Source organism: Telmatherina bonti, assembly GCF_933228915.1.
Source record: "Telmatherina bonti genome assembly, chromosome: 1".
In the NCBI taxonomy this organism is placed as follows: Eukaryota; Metazoa; Chordata; class Actinopteri; order Atheriniformes; family Telmatherinidae; genus Telmatherina; species Telmatherina bonti.
The window spans coordinates 4,422,157-4,437,178 of record NC_136619.1 but is presented as its reverse complement, the minus strand read 5'-3'; the positions used below and the strand labels follow the sequence as shown (position 1 = coordinate 4,437,178).

Sequence of the window (15,022 nt, the reverse complement as noted above, 5' to 3'; positions counted from 1 at the left end):
AATATAAAAACAAAATAAAAACAGTTTATATCAATCTTTTTCCCTGCAGATGGTGTTTAAATGCAGAAACAAACAAAAAGTGTTTGTCGAAGATTCACTATTAGAAATTAAAGCATATTCAGGATCATTTTTTCATTCTTTTCAAGTGATTAAAATTGATAAAAAGACATGAGTATATTTTTTTTCTTTTTGTGAGGTCCTAAGTCCTAAGTGACATGAGCCTCAGCAGTGGTCCGGTCGGGTCTTTGGGGCAGCCTGATGACAGTCTGATGTCCTACGTCCATAAACATTTGTCAAGATGGCGGTCAACAACCCTGTTAACAGCTGAGGGCGGTCAACGTGGTGGCTGGCGTTGTGGGAGGATCTGATAAACTGTGGGAAGAAAAAGGAACTTTTTTCTTCTTTAAACCTGAGAATAGAGGTTTTGCTCCTCGGTATGGTGAGATGGAGGCTGGAGGATGACACACTCTTTATGAAGCAGGATGTGAGACTGAACCCTGGAGTTGGACAGTCTCAGCGCGTCTTCCTGTAGTAAACAAAGGCTACCACCAACGCTACCGATGCTACAACAGCTAATGTCCGCCACTGAGAAAATCTACTGACCACTCCACTCTGGAAACAGAACGAAAGCAGAGTTAGATGAGGGCAACAGTCGTACCTAATGTTGTCATGACAACGGAGGACGCACCCAGCCACCCTGCTGCACCAGCCAGGAGTAAAGCAGGTCTCTGATGACCTGAAGAACCCAGCTGATGACCGTTCTGATGTTCTCCAGATGGTTGGTGGTCAGAGCCTTTAAAACAAGAAAAACAACAAAAAAACAGGAATCTAAGTCGTTTGTTCTTCTTCTGAAAACAAGAGAAAATAATTCGCCAGATTATTTGCTGTTGCATCCATCTATCCCACCAATAATCAGGACAATTTAAGAGGTCCGGCTGGAAGAGCGCTGCTGCAGTTTGCTTCTGCTGCAAACACAGAAGTATGCAGCTGAAACTATTCACATGTAAATATATGAAAATAGAGGTCTCTTAGCAACATGGTAGTGATGGTGATGAAGATGTGATAAATAATGGTGGATTTACCATCTAGAGTCTCTGAATAAAAACATACATTTATATAGAATATATATAGAATATATAGAATATATATAGAATATATAGAATATATAAATATACAGAAAGCTGGGGTGTCCAGCTCCGGTCCCTTGGGGGCCTTGCATGTTTGATATGAATCCCTGCTCCAACACACCTGACTCAAATTAAGAGTCATTGTGCAGAATTTCATATGCGGTGGCATCCATGTAATTTGAGTCCAAACACACTGCAGGACAGCAGACGTTGCGGACCAACTTTGGGCATTACGGACCAAATGGGTCAGATATCCATCACATCACACTACCGGTAGAAGAGGCAAACCTCCGGAAGAGCTGATGGAGGTTTAAGGGTTGATAGAACCCATCATCCTTATTGTAGGTGAAATCTGATAGATTAAATTTGAATTAATAAAAATATCTTATTAATCCAAGGGAAATTGCAAAAATGTAAATAATAATCAAAATAAAAGAGGTGAAATCAATGAAAGCAGCTTGTTTGAGTAGCCAGCTAGCTTAACATGCAGGTTGGGGTTAGCTAGCTGATGATAAACTGGGACAGGTACCCTGTAGATGAGTCTGTAGGCCAGATGGAAGAGCGCTACCACACGACCCCAGTTGATGCCATCAGCAAAGATGTTCCTGGCCACCTTCATGAAGATATCTTTAGCACAGCTGCCCTGAACCTGGTTGATGAGCCTGACAGGAAGAAGCAAAGATCAAATAAAACTGTAGATGGAAAATCTTTCTGATGCACGTTTGGCATCTGCTCTCCTGGATCCACCCACACACACAGTGGCGTTTCACAGAGGCCGAGGTACATCCCGTGAAAGCATTTCATACCTCAGGACCGGCGGTACTGACCAGACTGAACTTTCTGGTGAGATCCTGCTCATGTGCAGAAAAGATCTGGATCAATGAAGACATGAGTTTCCATGTGTGTGTCTGTGATGAATAGCTTACCGCTGCAACTCTGCATTCCTGTTTAGCCCCTCAGCTATTTTAAGCAGCTGTTCGACTACTTCTTTGATTTGTGGATCCTGTTGTTCATTGGGCCTTCCTCCCAGGTCCTCAGAGCTGACGTGCCGCGCAGGATCTTCGCTGTTTATACGCTCTATCACGTATCTGTGACAGTTCCAACATGGGACCAACAATGTACTGCATGATTGTGTCAGTTACAGAAATACACAGCAGAAACTAGATAACAGTTTCATACACAAAGCGATGCGGGGCAGTTCATCACCACTGACCACTGCTGCTGAGAGTCTTATTTCAGCTTTATAACCTTCACTGAAGCTTGAAGGTAATTTTATGTTAATAAGGCTTTTTTTTAAAAAGGGACATTTGGCTTCAAAAGAAAATTAGAAGCACTGAGAGCCAGACCTCTGCCAAGCCTCGTTTGATGGGTTTGTTGAGCCAATGGTTATGTGGATAGAGTTATCCTAATCTTCCCATTGTTAAGAGTTGCTTAGAAAGTACTGGATTCCTGGACCACCACCACAGTCTAATTACTTTTTCTTTTTTGTATTTCTGAGATTTCCTGAAAATTAGATCAAAGTCTCTCCATAACCTTTGGAGTTGTGTTGCTAAAAGGGAGACCATTCATAAACCTCATCCTGGTTCACAGGAACATAGAAAATTACCTACACTCTGATGGTTAGCCAGAGGAAATCGTTCTGAGGCAACCAGAGCAGAAATATGGTCTGAAGCCCTGCTGGAGGAAGTTTTATAGAGAACGCTCGCCATCATCATCCATGAACAGAACTGTGGGACCATGTTGGGTCCCAGTGTTGTTCTGTCAAATATTCAGGTTATTTCCTTCTATATACCGAAAAAATTCACCCATCTATATGATGTCGGTCTGCAGCAGAGCGTGACGTCGGTCTGCAGCAGGGCGTGACGTCGCTCTGCAGCAGGGCGTGACGTCGGTCTGCAGCAGGGCGTGACGTCGCTCTGCAGCAGGGCGTGACGTCTCTCTGCAGCAGGGCGTGACGTCGCTCTGCAGCAGGGCGTGACGTCGCTCTGCAGCAGGGCGTGACGTCGCTCTGCAGCAGGGCGTGACGTCTCTCTGCAGCAGGGCGTGACGTCGCTCTGCAGCAGGGCGTGACGTCGCTCTGCAGCAGGGCGTGACGTCGCTCTGCAGCAGGGCGTGACGTCTCTCTGCAGCAGGGCGTGACGTCGCTCTGCAGCAGGGCGTGACGTCGCTCTGCAGCAGGGCGTGACGTCGCTCTGCAGCAGGGCGTGACGTCGGTCTGCAGCAGGGCGTGACGTCTCTCTGCAGCAGGGCGTGACGTCGCTCTGCAGCAGGGCGTGACGTCGCTCTGCAGCAGGGCGTGACGTCGCTCTGCAGCAGCGCGTGACGTCGCTCTGCAGCAGGGCGTGACGTCGCTCTGCAGCAGGGCGTGACGTCGCTCTGCAGCAGGGCGTGACGTCGCTCTGCAGCAGGGCGTGACGTCGCTCTGCAGCAGGGCGTGACGTCGCTCTGCAGCAGGGCGTGACGTCGCTCTGCAGCAGGGCGTGACGTCTCTCTGCAGCAGGGCGTGACGTCTCTCTGCAGCAGGGCGTGACGTCTCTCTGCAGCAGGGCGTGACGTCGCTCTGCAGCAGGGCGTGACGTCGCTCTGCAGCAGGGCGTGACGTCGCTCTGCAGCAGGGCGTGACGTCGCTCTGCAGCAGGGCGTGACGTCTCTCTGCAGCAGGGCGTGACGTCTCTCTGCAGCAGGGCGTGACGTCGCTCTGCAGCAGCGCGTGACGTCGCTCTGCAGCAGCGCGTGACGTCGCTCTGCAGCAGGGCGTGACGTCGCTCTGCAGCAGGGCGTGACGTCGCTCTGCAGCAGGGCGTGACGTCGCTCTGCAGCAGGGCGTGACGTCGCTCTGCAGCAGGGCGTGACGTCGCTCTGCAGCAGGGCGTGACGTCGCTCTGCAGCAGGGCGTGACGTCTCTCTGCAGCAGGGCGTGACGTCGCTCTGCAGCAGAGCGTGACGTCTCTCTGCAGCAGGGCGTGACGTCTCTCTGCAGCAGGGCGTGACGTCGCTCTGCAGCAGGGCGTGACGTCGCTCTGCAGCAGCGCGTGACGTCTCTCTGCAGCAGCGCGTGACGTCGCTCTGCAGCAGCGCGTGACGTCGCTCTGCAGCAGGGCGTGACGTCGCTCTGCAGCAGGGCGTGACGTCGCTCTGCAGCAGGGCGTGACGTCGCTCTGCAGCAGGGCGTGACGTCGCTCTGCAGCAGGGCGTGACGTCTCTCTGCAGCAGGGCGTGACGTCGCTCTGCAGCAGGGCGTGACGTCGCTCTGCAGCAGCGCGTGACGTCGCTCTGCAGCAGCGCGTGACGTCGCTCTGCAGCAGGGCGTGACGTCGCTCTGCAGCAGGGCGTGACGTCGCTCTGCAGCAGGGCGTGACGTCGCTCTGCAGCAGGGCGTGACGTCGCTTTGCAGCAGCGTGACGTCGGTCTGCAGCAGGGCGTGACGTCGCTCTGCAGCAGCGTGTGACGTCGGTCTGCAGCAGGGCGTGACGTCGGTCTGCAGCGCGTGACGTCGCTCTGCAGCAGGGCGTGACGTCGGTCTGCAGCAGGGCGTGACGTCGGTCTGCAGCAGGGCGTGACGTCGCTCTGCAGCAGGGCGTGACGTTGGTCTGCAGCAGGGCGTGACGTCGGTCTGCAGCAGGGCGTGACGTCTCTCTGCAGCAGGGCGTGACGTCGCTCTGCAGCAGGGCGTGACGTCTCTCTGCAGCAGAGCGTGACGTCGGTCTGCAGCAGAGCGTGACGTCTCTCTGCAGCAGAGCGTGACGTCGCTCTGCAGCAGGGCGTGACGTCGGTCTGCAGCAGGGCGTGACGTCGCTCTGCAGCAGGGCGTGACGTCGCTCTGCAGCAGGGCGTGACGTCGCTCTGCAGCAGGGCGTGACGTCTCTCTGCAGCAGGGCGTGACGTCTCTCTGCAGCAGGGCGTGACGTCGCTCTGCAGCAGGGCGTGACGTCGCTCTGCAGCAGGGCGTGACGTCGCTCTGCAGCAGGGCGTGACGTCGCTCTGCAGCAGGGCGTGACGTCTCTCTGCAGCAGGGCGTGACGTCGCTCTGCAGCAGGGCGTGACGTCGCTCTGCAGCAGCGCGTGACGTCGCTCTGCAGCAGCGCGTGACGTCGCTCTGCAGCAGGGCGTGACGTCGCTCTGCAGCAGGGCGTGACGTCGCTCTGCAGCAGGGCGTGACGTCGCTCTGCAGCAGGGCGTGACGTCGCTCTGCAGCAGGGCGTGACGTCGCTCTGCAGCAGGGCGTGACGTCGCTCTGCAGCAGGGCGTGACGTCGCTCTGCAGCAGAGCGTGACGTCTCTCTGCAGCAGGGCGTGACGTCTCTCTGCAGCAGGGCGTGACGTCGCTCTGCAGCAGGGCGTGACGTCTCTCTGCAGCAGGGCGTGACGTCGCTCTGCAGCAGGGCGTGACGTCGCTCTGCAGCAGGGCGTGACGTCGCTCTGCAGCAGGGCGTGACGTCGCTCTGCAGCAGGGCGTGACGTCGGTCTGCAGCAGGGCGTGACGTCGGTCTGCAGCGCGTGACGTCGGTCTGCAGCAGGGCGTGACGTCGCTCTGCAGCAGCGCGTGACGTCTCTCTGCAGCAGCGCGTGACGTCGCTCTGCAGCAGCGCGTGACGTCGCTCTGCAGCAGGGCGTGACGTCGCTCTGCAGCAGGGCGTGACGTCGCTCTGCAGCAGGGCGTGACGTCGCTCTGCAGCAGGGCGTGACGTCGCTCTGCAGCAGGGCGTGACGTCGCTCTGCAGCAGGGCGTGACGTCTCTCTGCAGCAGGGCGTGACGTCGCTCTGCAGCAGCGCGTGACGTCGGTCTGCAGCAGCGCGTGACGTCGGTCTGCAGCAGGGCGTGACGTCGCTCTGCAGCAGGGCGTGACGTCGCTCTGCAGCAGGGCGTGACGTCGCTCTGCAGCAGGGCGTGACGTCGCTCTGCAGCAGGGCGTGACGTCGCTCTGCAGCAGGGCGTGACGTCGCTTTGCAGCAGCGTGACGTCGGTCTGCAGCAGGGCGTGACGTCGCTCTGCAGCAGCGTGACGTCGCTCTGCAGCAGGGCGTGACGTCGCTCTGCAGCAGGGCGTGACGTCGGTCTGCAGCAGGGCGTGACGTCGCTCTGCAGCAGGGCGTGACGTCGCTCTGCAGCAGGGCGTGACGTCGCTCTGCAGCAGGGCGTGACGTCGCTCTGCAGCAGGGCGTGACGTCGCTCTGCAGCAGCGCGTGACGTCGCTCTGCAGCAGCGCGTGACGTCGCTCTGCAGCAGGGCGTGACGTCGCTCTGCAGCAGCGCGTGACGTCGCTCTGCAGCAGGGCGTGACGTCGCTCTGCAGCAGGGCGTGACGTCGCTCTGCAGCAGGGCGTGACGTCGCTCTGCAGCAGGGCGTGACGTCGCTCTGCAGCAGGGCGTGACGTCGGTCTGCAGCAGGGCGTGACGTCGCTCTGCAGCAGGGCGTGACGTCGGTCTGCAGCAGCGTGACGTCGGTCTGCAGCAGGGCGTGACGTCGGTCTGCAGCAGGGCGTGACGTCGCTCTGCAGCAGCGTGACGTCGGTCTGCAGCAGGGCGTGACGTCGGTCTGCAGCAGGGCGTGACGTCGCTCTGCAGCAGCGTGACGTCGGTCTGCAGCAGCGTGACGTCGCTCTGCAGCAGCGCGTGACGTCGCTCTGCAGCAGGGCGTGACGTCGCTCTGCAGCAGGGCGTGACGTCGCTCTGCAGCAGGGCGTGACGTCGGTCTGCAGCAGCGCGTGACGTCGCTCTGCAGCAGCGCGTGACGTCGCTCTGCAGCAGCGCGTGACGTCGCTCTGCAGCAGGGCGTGACGTCGCTCTGCAGCAGCGTGACGTCGCTCTGCAGCAGGGCGTGACGTCGCTCTGCACAGTGGGTTCTCTCCAGGTTGTCAGGCTTCCTCCCAAGTTAGGCTTTTTGGTTACTCTATATTCTCTTCTGAGCGATTGTGAGCATGAATGATTGTGTGGGATTGTGTGAGGGTGTGTGTGTGTGTGTGTGTGTGTGTGTGTGTGTGTGTGTGTGTGTGTGTGTGTGTGTTGTGTTTGTCCTGTGATGGACTGGCGACCTGTCCAGTGTGTACCTGCCTTTTTCCAAATGATTGCATAGATAGGCTCTAGCTTCCCGTGGCCCTGAACTGGACTGTGTGTAAGAAAATGGATGGATGGACTTCCTGCGGCTGATCCTGCGGGATAAACGACCTGCAATAACGTCCTGAGGGAGACAGGATGTTTTCACTGTATTTAACATTATACAGTATTCATGAAGCATCCAGCAGAGCTCCAGACCAACTTTCTGCACTGGTTTAATTGGTGGATCTAACTCGGGTGGACCATGCACCCACATTTTGTCAACATCACACTCAGCTGCACGTTTTAAGGTTTTCCTTTTGATCATTAACACTCACTGATTGTTTGTCTCAGTTACTGCCAAGGTTTATGAAAGTCAGTATCTGAATCAAAAACATTACACTGAACTTCACGTAAACACAGATGGATGTGTGCATGTCAATGTGTTGGGACGTACCCTCTGAGGAGCACTGCTCCTTGCTCCAATATGGGATCATCGATTACATCTGGAAGAGTCAAATGATTGAATATCAGTACTGGGCTGTTTGCTTCAGCTTCCTGGCTCTGTGCAGGAAAAATACATCACTGTCTGTTGATGTTATATAAAATAATAAAATACACTGTCTGGCCAAAAGAATGTAGCTGCCTGGATTTAACTAAGCTAACAGACCACCCAGAGTAACATGTCTCTGAGCAGGATTACCAACTATATCTCTAAGCAAATTACATCCTCCAGGATAAGCCTGCAACGAACGTCGACCACGAAAATTCCTCGACATGAATTTTCCAACTTGACGCGACTCACTATGAACGCGGTAACGGCTTTGCTGATGAAACGCTGCGCCAGGCAACTTAGCAGCTTTTCAGACAGTAGAAGAACTCTAAACAAGCAAATGAGGCAAAGCACCACAGCAAGTGCTGGGGGCAGGATTGTACAGCAGCGTCTTTGTTTAAACAACGAAGAAGAAACTGACAGCGGTGCAACCTATTTCCAAAGTTCTGGGATATTTCACGCTAAACAAAGTGTCAAACAGGTGAAATGTGTCGTCTGCCACACAGAGTTGGCGTACCACGGCAGCACGACAGTCATGCATGAGCTTCTGGAAGGAAAGCAGTCATGGTTTCCAGCGTTCCTGATGGCAAAGTTAGCATTAGCTAAAGTTAGCATTAGCGAGTAGCGATGTGCTGTTGTTACCGCTGCCAAAGAGCTTCTGTTTTTACTGCCATTTATCTGTTTGTGTTCAAGATAACTCAGAAAGTTTTGGATAGATTTTCATGAGATGTTCAGGAGTTGTTGGAAATGTGAAAAGGAAGAAGTGATTAAATTTTGGTGGTGATCCGGATCACCGTTTGGATTCAGGAATGTTTTAAAGGATTCTGGTCCTTGTTTACCTACAAAACAGGCTTTTTCAAGATGTAAATAATTATTTCAATGCAAGTCTACCAAAATTAAGATATTAAAATATTTTATTTATTTTGTTTTGCTTTATTTTGAGGCAAATTCTGTCCAGCTTGGATATGACACGATAGCAAAGTCTGGATGTTTCAGAATAAATTAGTAGTAAGCTGTTAAGCTTAAATTTAATATTCAGCTGGTTCAGGAGTCGTTCTTTTAACTTACTAAAGGACATGATGTTGGGACTGACTGGGAATCCGGGGGACATCCATATGATGCAGATGAAGAGAGTGGGGTAAAACATACTGGAACCAGTAAAAAGAGCCGCGTCAACTGGAAGCACAGATGGTGGGCGGGACAGAAATAATCGGGACTAATCGAAAATTATTTACAGACTATTAAAATAATGGTTAGCTGCAGCCCTAGCCGGGAGATGGAAGAACTTTATTCCTGCTCTTGAGACTGCAAGAACAAGAAAAAGGTTCTTTTCTTCAGGTCCATTCATACTCCACAAGAAGCTTCGCCTGCTGTGGGGAGGGATCACTGCGCGCGGCCATGTCTGCTTTTAATGAACCCGGTTATTTCATATTTAAAGCGGCTCTATGACGCTATTTCTAGTTTTCTGAGATTTCTACAGTGTTAGTGTTGAATACTGAGACATGTGAGCTGCTGCATTTTTAATCACCTAAAAGCACATTTGAGTTTTCCAGCACTCTCTACTTTCGGTTTCCATGGCGACGGAAACAAATCGTTTCTCAGTATAACTACTCCTAGCGGCTGACCAATCAGACGCAGCCTGCAGGCAGGAGGCGGAGCTTTCTCTGTTGCCATGTTTCTGGCAGAGGCTGATCTGAGAGGATCAATACAAGATGAATGAAGGGGTTTGTGGAAAATTATTGATTATTTATTACCCTTCTGGACTTCTTATTAAAATAAATTAGACTGAAATGTGCATCATAGATACTCTTTAACAAGCAACTTCGTCCGCGGCTTAGCGGGTCGTGTACGCGCCTGGGTCCAAGCGTTTTAACGCCACATGTAAAAATGTTGGTACTTTCTCACCACTTCGATAAGCTGTTTTATCAAAACAATCCGTTTTACCTGCAACAGTAAAAACGCAGAACTTCATGCTTTCTCTGTGTTAACCACGCCCACCTCACATGTCCGACCAATCACAAAGTTCTTGTCCAAGCCCCGAAAGGAGAAAGTTCTGCCAGCCCGATGTGTCGACAACTGTCTTCAAACACACCCACAAAAACAAAATGACGTCTCTTTCTTCTCGAGCCTCGAGAACAAGAAAAGTTCTGGCTTCTCGTGGAGGACGGAGCAAGCTTTAGTAAAGCCTCATCATCTGCGTGACATCCTGGAAAGACTCGCTTCTCAAATCAAATCCAGCTTTATTTATATAGCACTTTTCATACAGTTGTGTTCTGACATGCGACATGAAAACAATTTCACACACACACACACGATCCCACTTTTCCTCTGACCCTCTTTGTACCAAAATAAAGCTGCCTTCAGGACGGACGTCCTTGACTGAGCAGCACAAGGAATCATGGGTGGGTCTCAATTTGATTACAGTCTTTAAACATGTCGACGTCATCAACACAACACTTCATCAAGACAAGGACTGTCTCCATTTCAGCAGGCGGTACTACAGACGCAGCGGAATCTGGTTTAAAATAATCGTTTCAACTCTTAGTTTTAGTTTCATTCATGTCATTTTTCTTCAGGCTTAATAAACAGGATGGAAATGTTTAAACTCAGGTATCCAGTGGCAGATAACTCACCCCTCACAGCGTCACAGTGGCAATATGACGCATGATAACTAAATCATTTAAACATCGTGCGACGGCGCACTCAGCTGTGAAGCCACATCACATTTCCAAACCTTAGCACAGATTCTTTTACAGCTTTCCAGAAATAAGCAAAAGGCAGTGATGAAAAGCAAAGAGTTTTCTGGTTTCTTTCCGCCGATCGGAATCTTCTTAAAGTTCAGGATGTTGACGTTAATGAAAAGTACAGAGAACGCCTGTTCACTTTAACAGCTAAGAAGAAGATTCGGGTAGGGGAGCACGTTCCTGTGACCAACGTGAAGTTCTCTGTAAAACACCGTGAAATAGGGCTGGGCAATACGACCTTTTAGTAATATCCCGATATTTTTATGCCATGTCACTATATACGATATATATCTCGATATTTACCTCAGCCTTGAATTAATGCTTTGGTGCATACAATCACATCAGTAAGATGATTTTGTGTCTCCATTAAAACATAACTGTTCATACTGCATTAAGATATGCTGATTTTAAACATTTATGCCAAAAGGATGAAATTGTAACGAAGCAAACTGATCAAAACCGTATTTATTGAACAGTTAAAGCAGTGGCAGAAACATGTCATTTTAAAAGAAAATAAAGTGACTTTGCATGATGTAATAAATGCAACGTATGAAAATAGGTGCTCTGGGGGGACTTTTCAAATGATGAACTATTATAAGGCTTTGCTTTATGGATACGTTTTTGAGTTGTCGTGTATTTCTTTTTATCGCAGAGTTTAGCGTAGAAATCAGTCTTATAATCCAGGCAGAATGTCCTCGTATCGTCTCCAATAAACGGCTTCAGCCAGCTTTTAATTCAGGGTTCGATTCCCACTCCTTTCTGTACTTTCTAGAGACATGAGGAGCCAGATAAATATGCTTGTGTCACACACACGGTGAGTAAATGACAGAGGCTGTGAATGTAATCAAATAGAATTAATTATTTTTGCGTGACGTGAAAAACTTAGTAATTTACGTCCCACTCTGTAATCCAGAGCGGGATCAGTGGCGGATTTGGCTGTTCATTGTGACTGTAGGTGGAGTGGTGCAGGTGTCCTCTCTGCTCCTCTGACTGGCTGCAGCTGCAGCCGGAGCGACTGAGTGCTTTAGGACGGGGAGAGACTCTCCTTCTGACAATAACTTTACAATATGTGCTTTAAAGTCAGTTGCCAAAACACCAGGAAAGTCTCCAATAACTCCTGTAAAAGCTGCTAGATTTGTCGCTTTTCACAAGAAGTCGCCAGATTTAGCGAGTAAGTGGCTCCACGCTGCCTCTCATGACGTAGCACGTAGCTCACGTTATGTACGTAACGAGGTGCGCTTGCTTTAACTCTCGAGGAGGAGGGAGGAAACCCCGCCCACAGCTAAAAACAACTGCGTGACAACAGGATACTCGAATATGACGAATATAGGCATTTTTTATATTCGCACAGAGGACTAGCCACGATATATCGAGTATATTCGATGTATCGCCCCGCCCTACCGTGAAATACTCCGTACTGGAGCGGGACCGTTTCCACCGCCACCTCCCTGCAGAGGATTTATTCAGAAAAATAAAAACACGGCATACTTTGTCTGACGTTCAGCTGGTTGACGTGTTTTCTGACACCCTGACTACCTCCAGACAGTCTGGCTGCAGACCTCCACTGTGGGGACAGTTCTGGTGCAGGTTCGCCTCTCAGGCCACCTCCGCCGTGGGGCCAGAAGAAACAAGCGCTCCCACACCCGCCCCTCCATCACGCAATGCCATTAGATGAAGAAGTTTTGCCAACAGGCAACAAAACACAGCAGAACAAGACGAAGATAAACACCTGATGGAAGCTTAGAGCTGTCGCCGGATTTTCTTTTTTTTTTTTTTTTTAATCCTGATCCAGTATGACGTTATAACGTGATGGTTTTATTATAAAAACATGAAACATATTACTTTTCTACACTGAAGCTATCAGGTTAGAACATGAAAGGGTCTTGTTTGTTTATTTGGGTGAAAGTTCGATACTTCTGTAACGTTGAATACAATAAAAACTGAGTTACGATAACGTCACTATGGCAACTGAAACCAAACAACAAACAGGAAACTACACGTCATCTTGTCATTAGAAATGAGGAATAAACAAGTGGGATCTGGGATTTATACAGTTTATATGACGCATAAAGACCGAGCTGACGACAGCACGTTTCCACACAAACATTTTCTAACTTCTTTTTTTCACAAATATAATTATAAGAACTATTCTATGTTGGCTTTAATCTGCTTTTATTTAGTAAACAACCGTTGTCTAAGCCAGCTGATCTGAGCCAGCTTATTACCGTGTTGCTATGGTGATGCCCGTAAAGGAGCGATATAACATGAATCAACCAAAATGACAATAGTACAGGTATCATATAAACATACTATTCAGCAAAAGATCTCAAGTCTTACTGCTCCAGTATGCATAGTGAGCATATCATACAGTTATCAATACTTTCCACATTAAAATCAGCAGACTGCTAAAAACATACAGAGATACTGACAGAAAAGTACATATTTTTTATGACCAGTGTGCTTAATGGTAAATAAAGTGGGATCCCAACAGAAACACGGTGGTTATAACACACTGTCTGCCGATTTGTCGGTGCGTTTTATTTAGAAATATGTTTAAACTTTTGCACTTTGTGTTATTAACAGTGTGACTCAGGAGTTGAAACAATGGTTGTTACACACAGCAGATTCTGTCACCGTTTTTTAAATGGAAAAATCTCACGTAGTTCTACAATGTATTTCCCTTTGGGGAAGTATTTTTCATGTCATTTCAAACGCTACTTACTTTGAAAAGTCTTTGTTTCTTCCTGCGCTACAGTGGAAGTGTAGCCTGCGCCCAAACAACGGCGCTCTGCAGCCTGACGCCGCTCGACTGACTAGCGACCTGCTGGAGGCTCTGTGCTGAGCCTGACATAGTCAGCGTCAGTGACACGAAAACTCCTTCCTGCGCCGTCTTTAACGAGAGTCTCTGGAGTTCTCAAACGTCTGTATGAAGGACTGATCTGACGGTTTTTCAGATTCCTCCTTCCCGCTCTGGTCACAATGAGCCATTACGTCGATGAAATCTCTTCTTCTTGGTTTCTGGCTGTGGGGATGCAACCTGCTGGTGCATTACCACCATCGTCTGGTCAAAACTGTCAGATGCATCAGTTTGCTGGTTAATCTGTGATAAGTTGCGTTTCCATTAAAGTTGCACAAAAACTAAATATCGCAACAAAAAACCAAACCCCCCCCCCCAAAAAACCGCCAACGGAAACAGCTACATGCTGAAAGAAGTCTCAAATATTGTAAAAGGTTTTTACGCTCTTATTAAGTGATTTTTTAGACGTTTCGATATGAAAATAGATCGCAAAAGTGTAATGGAAACACTTCTTTTGCACATACGTGTCCCCGTGCGTGACGTGGGGGGGGTCCTGTGACCAACTCATTTCCAGTAAAAATGGCGCGATGCAGAACCAACAACAGCATGTTTCAGAGCTTCAAAAATCCATCGGAAATTCTCCACAGTAAGTAGAAAAGCCCAAAATAACGCAACGTGGCTGCCTCTCATAAGATCCAAATCACACCCGTGAGCTGGACGAGATTTTATGAGAACTGAGGCTGATGTGCTAAACACTGTTCAATGGAAACACCTGCAAATTGCAGTCGTTGCTTGTCGAAACCTAGAAATATCGCTTTTATTTAGCGAAAGAAACTGGAAATGCAGCTTTAGAGGAGATATTTCTTCCTCTACAGGCAAGGCTTGAAAAGTGACAGATAGGATAAAGTGGTCGTCAGGTATGATGGTTGGGGAAAGACTGAACTACATGATAAAGACAGCATCTTTCAACGACAGGAAACCAGTTCAATCTGGTGGAATCCAATAAAAATGTCCAATATCACAACTTTTGCAGAAAGTACAAAGATTAAAACATACAATTTTAATACACTCAACGGGTCACAAAAGTCACCAGAGGAAGAATTACACAACTTAAACCAGAGCTTTAAGTGGTGGTACTCCCTTAATGACTTGCTGTCAGTTCGTCATGAAAATATGGGACAAAAAGATGGCTGATACTTACATGTAGATCTATAAATACATCTGTAGATTAATAGTTTTATAGCACAGAAATGACAAAAAACAAACAGAAAGTTCTAAATCAAATCCACATTTGCCAAATTCAAAGAGCCATGGAGACACTTTTATAAACTTCAAGCCTCATTGCTGGACATTAAAAATAACCCTGAGAAGTAAATACAGAAACTTAAAGTTAATTAACCCTTTAATGCATGAATTAATGAAAAAAAAAACAATGCAACATTTTTCAAAACACAGTATTTTACCTCTACAAATATGCAATACTTTTTTTTTCTTAATTAGTGATATCTAAAATATTTTATGATTTATTTTAATGTATTCTACAAAATAGTTATAGAATAACATATAATCATAATTATGATTATGTAATTATGATTACATAACATGATTATCATGTAAATCTATAAAATGTTGCTGTATTATTTTCTTTTCCTATTTATCACAAAGGCAAAGTTGCTGAATTACATTACATTCAATTGTACCATATTTAATTATTCTCCAATAAGTGGAAACGTATTGGACGACTCACCAACATCCACTGAAGTGCTTTAT

The 15,022-nt window shown here is 48.6% G+C and overlaps 1 protein-coding gene across 1 annotated transcript in view; it reads right to left on the bottom strand.

The window, feature by feature from the left end:
- Window positions 1-237: 237 nt before the first annotated feature.
- LOC306757434 (apoptosis regulator BAX) overlaps window positions 238-15,022 on the bottom strand; it is a 30,947-nt gene continuing 16,162 nt past the window's right edge. Inside the window, exons 2-6 of the mRNA XM_079242483.1 lie at window positions 7,616-7,664; window positions 2,054-2,215; window positions 1,657-1,789; window positions 689-793; window positions 238-612 (exon numbers count right to left, since the gene is read on the bottom strand). Of these exons, the coding sequence (XP_079098609.1) occupies window positions 514-612; window positions 689-793; window positions 1,657-1,789; window positions 2,054-2,215; window positions 7,616-7,664 (548 nt within the window). The 3' untranslated portion in view covers window positions 238-513. The remainder of the gene's footprint in view (window positions 613-688; window positions 794-1,656; window positions 1,790-2,053; window positions 2,216-7,615; window positions 7,665-15,022) is intronic.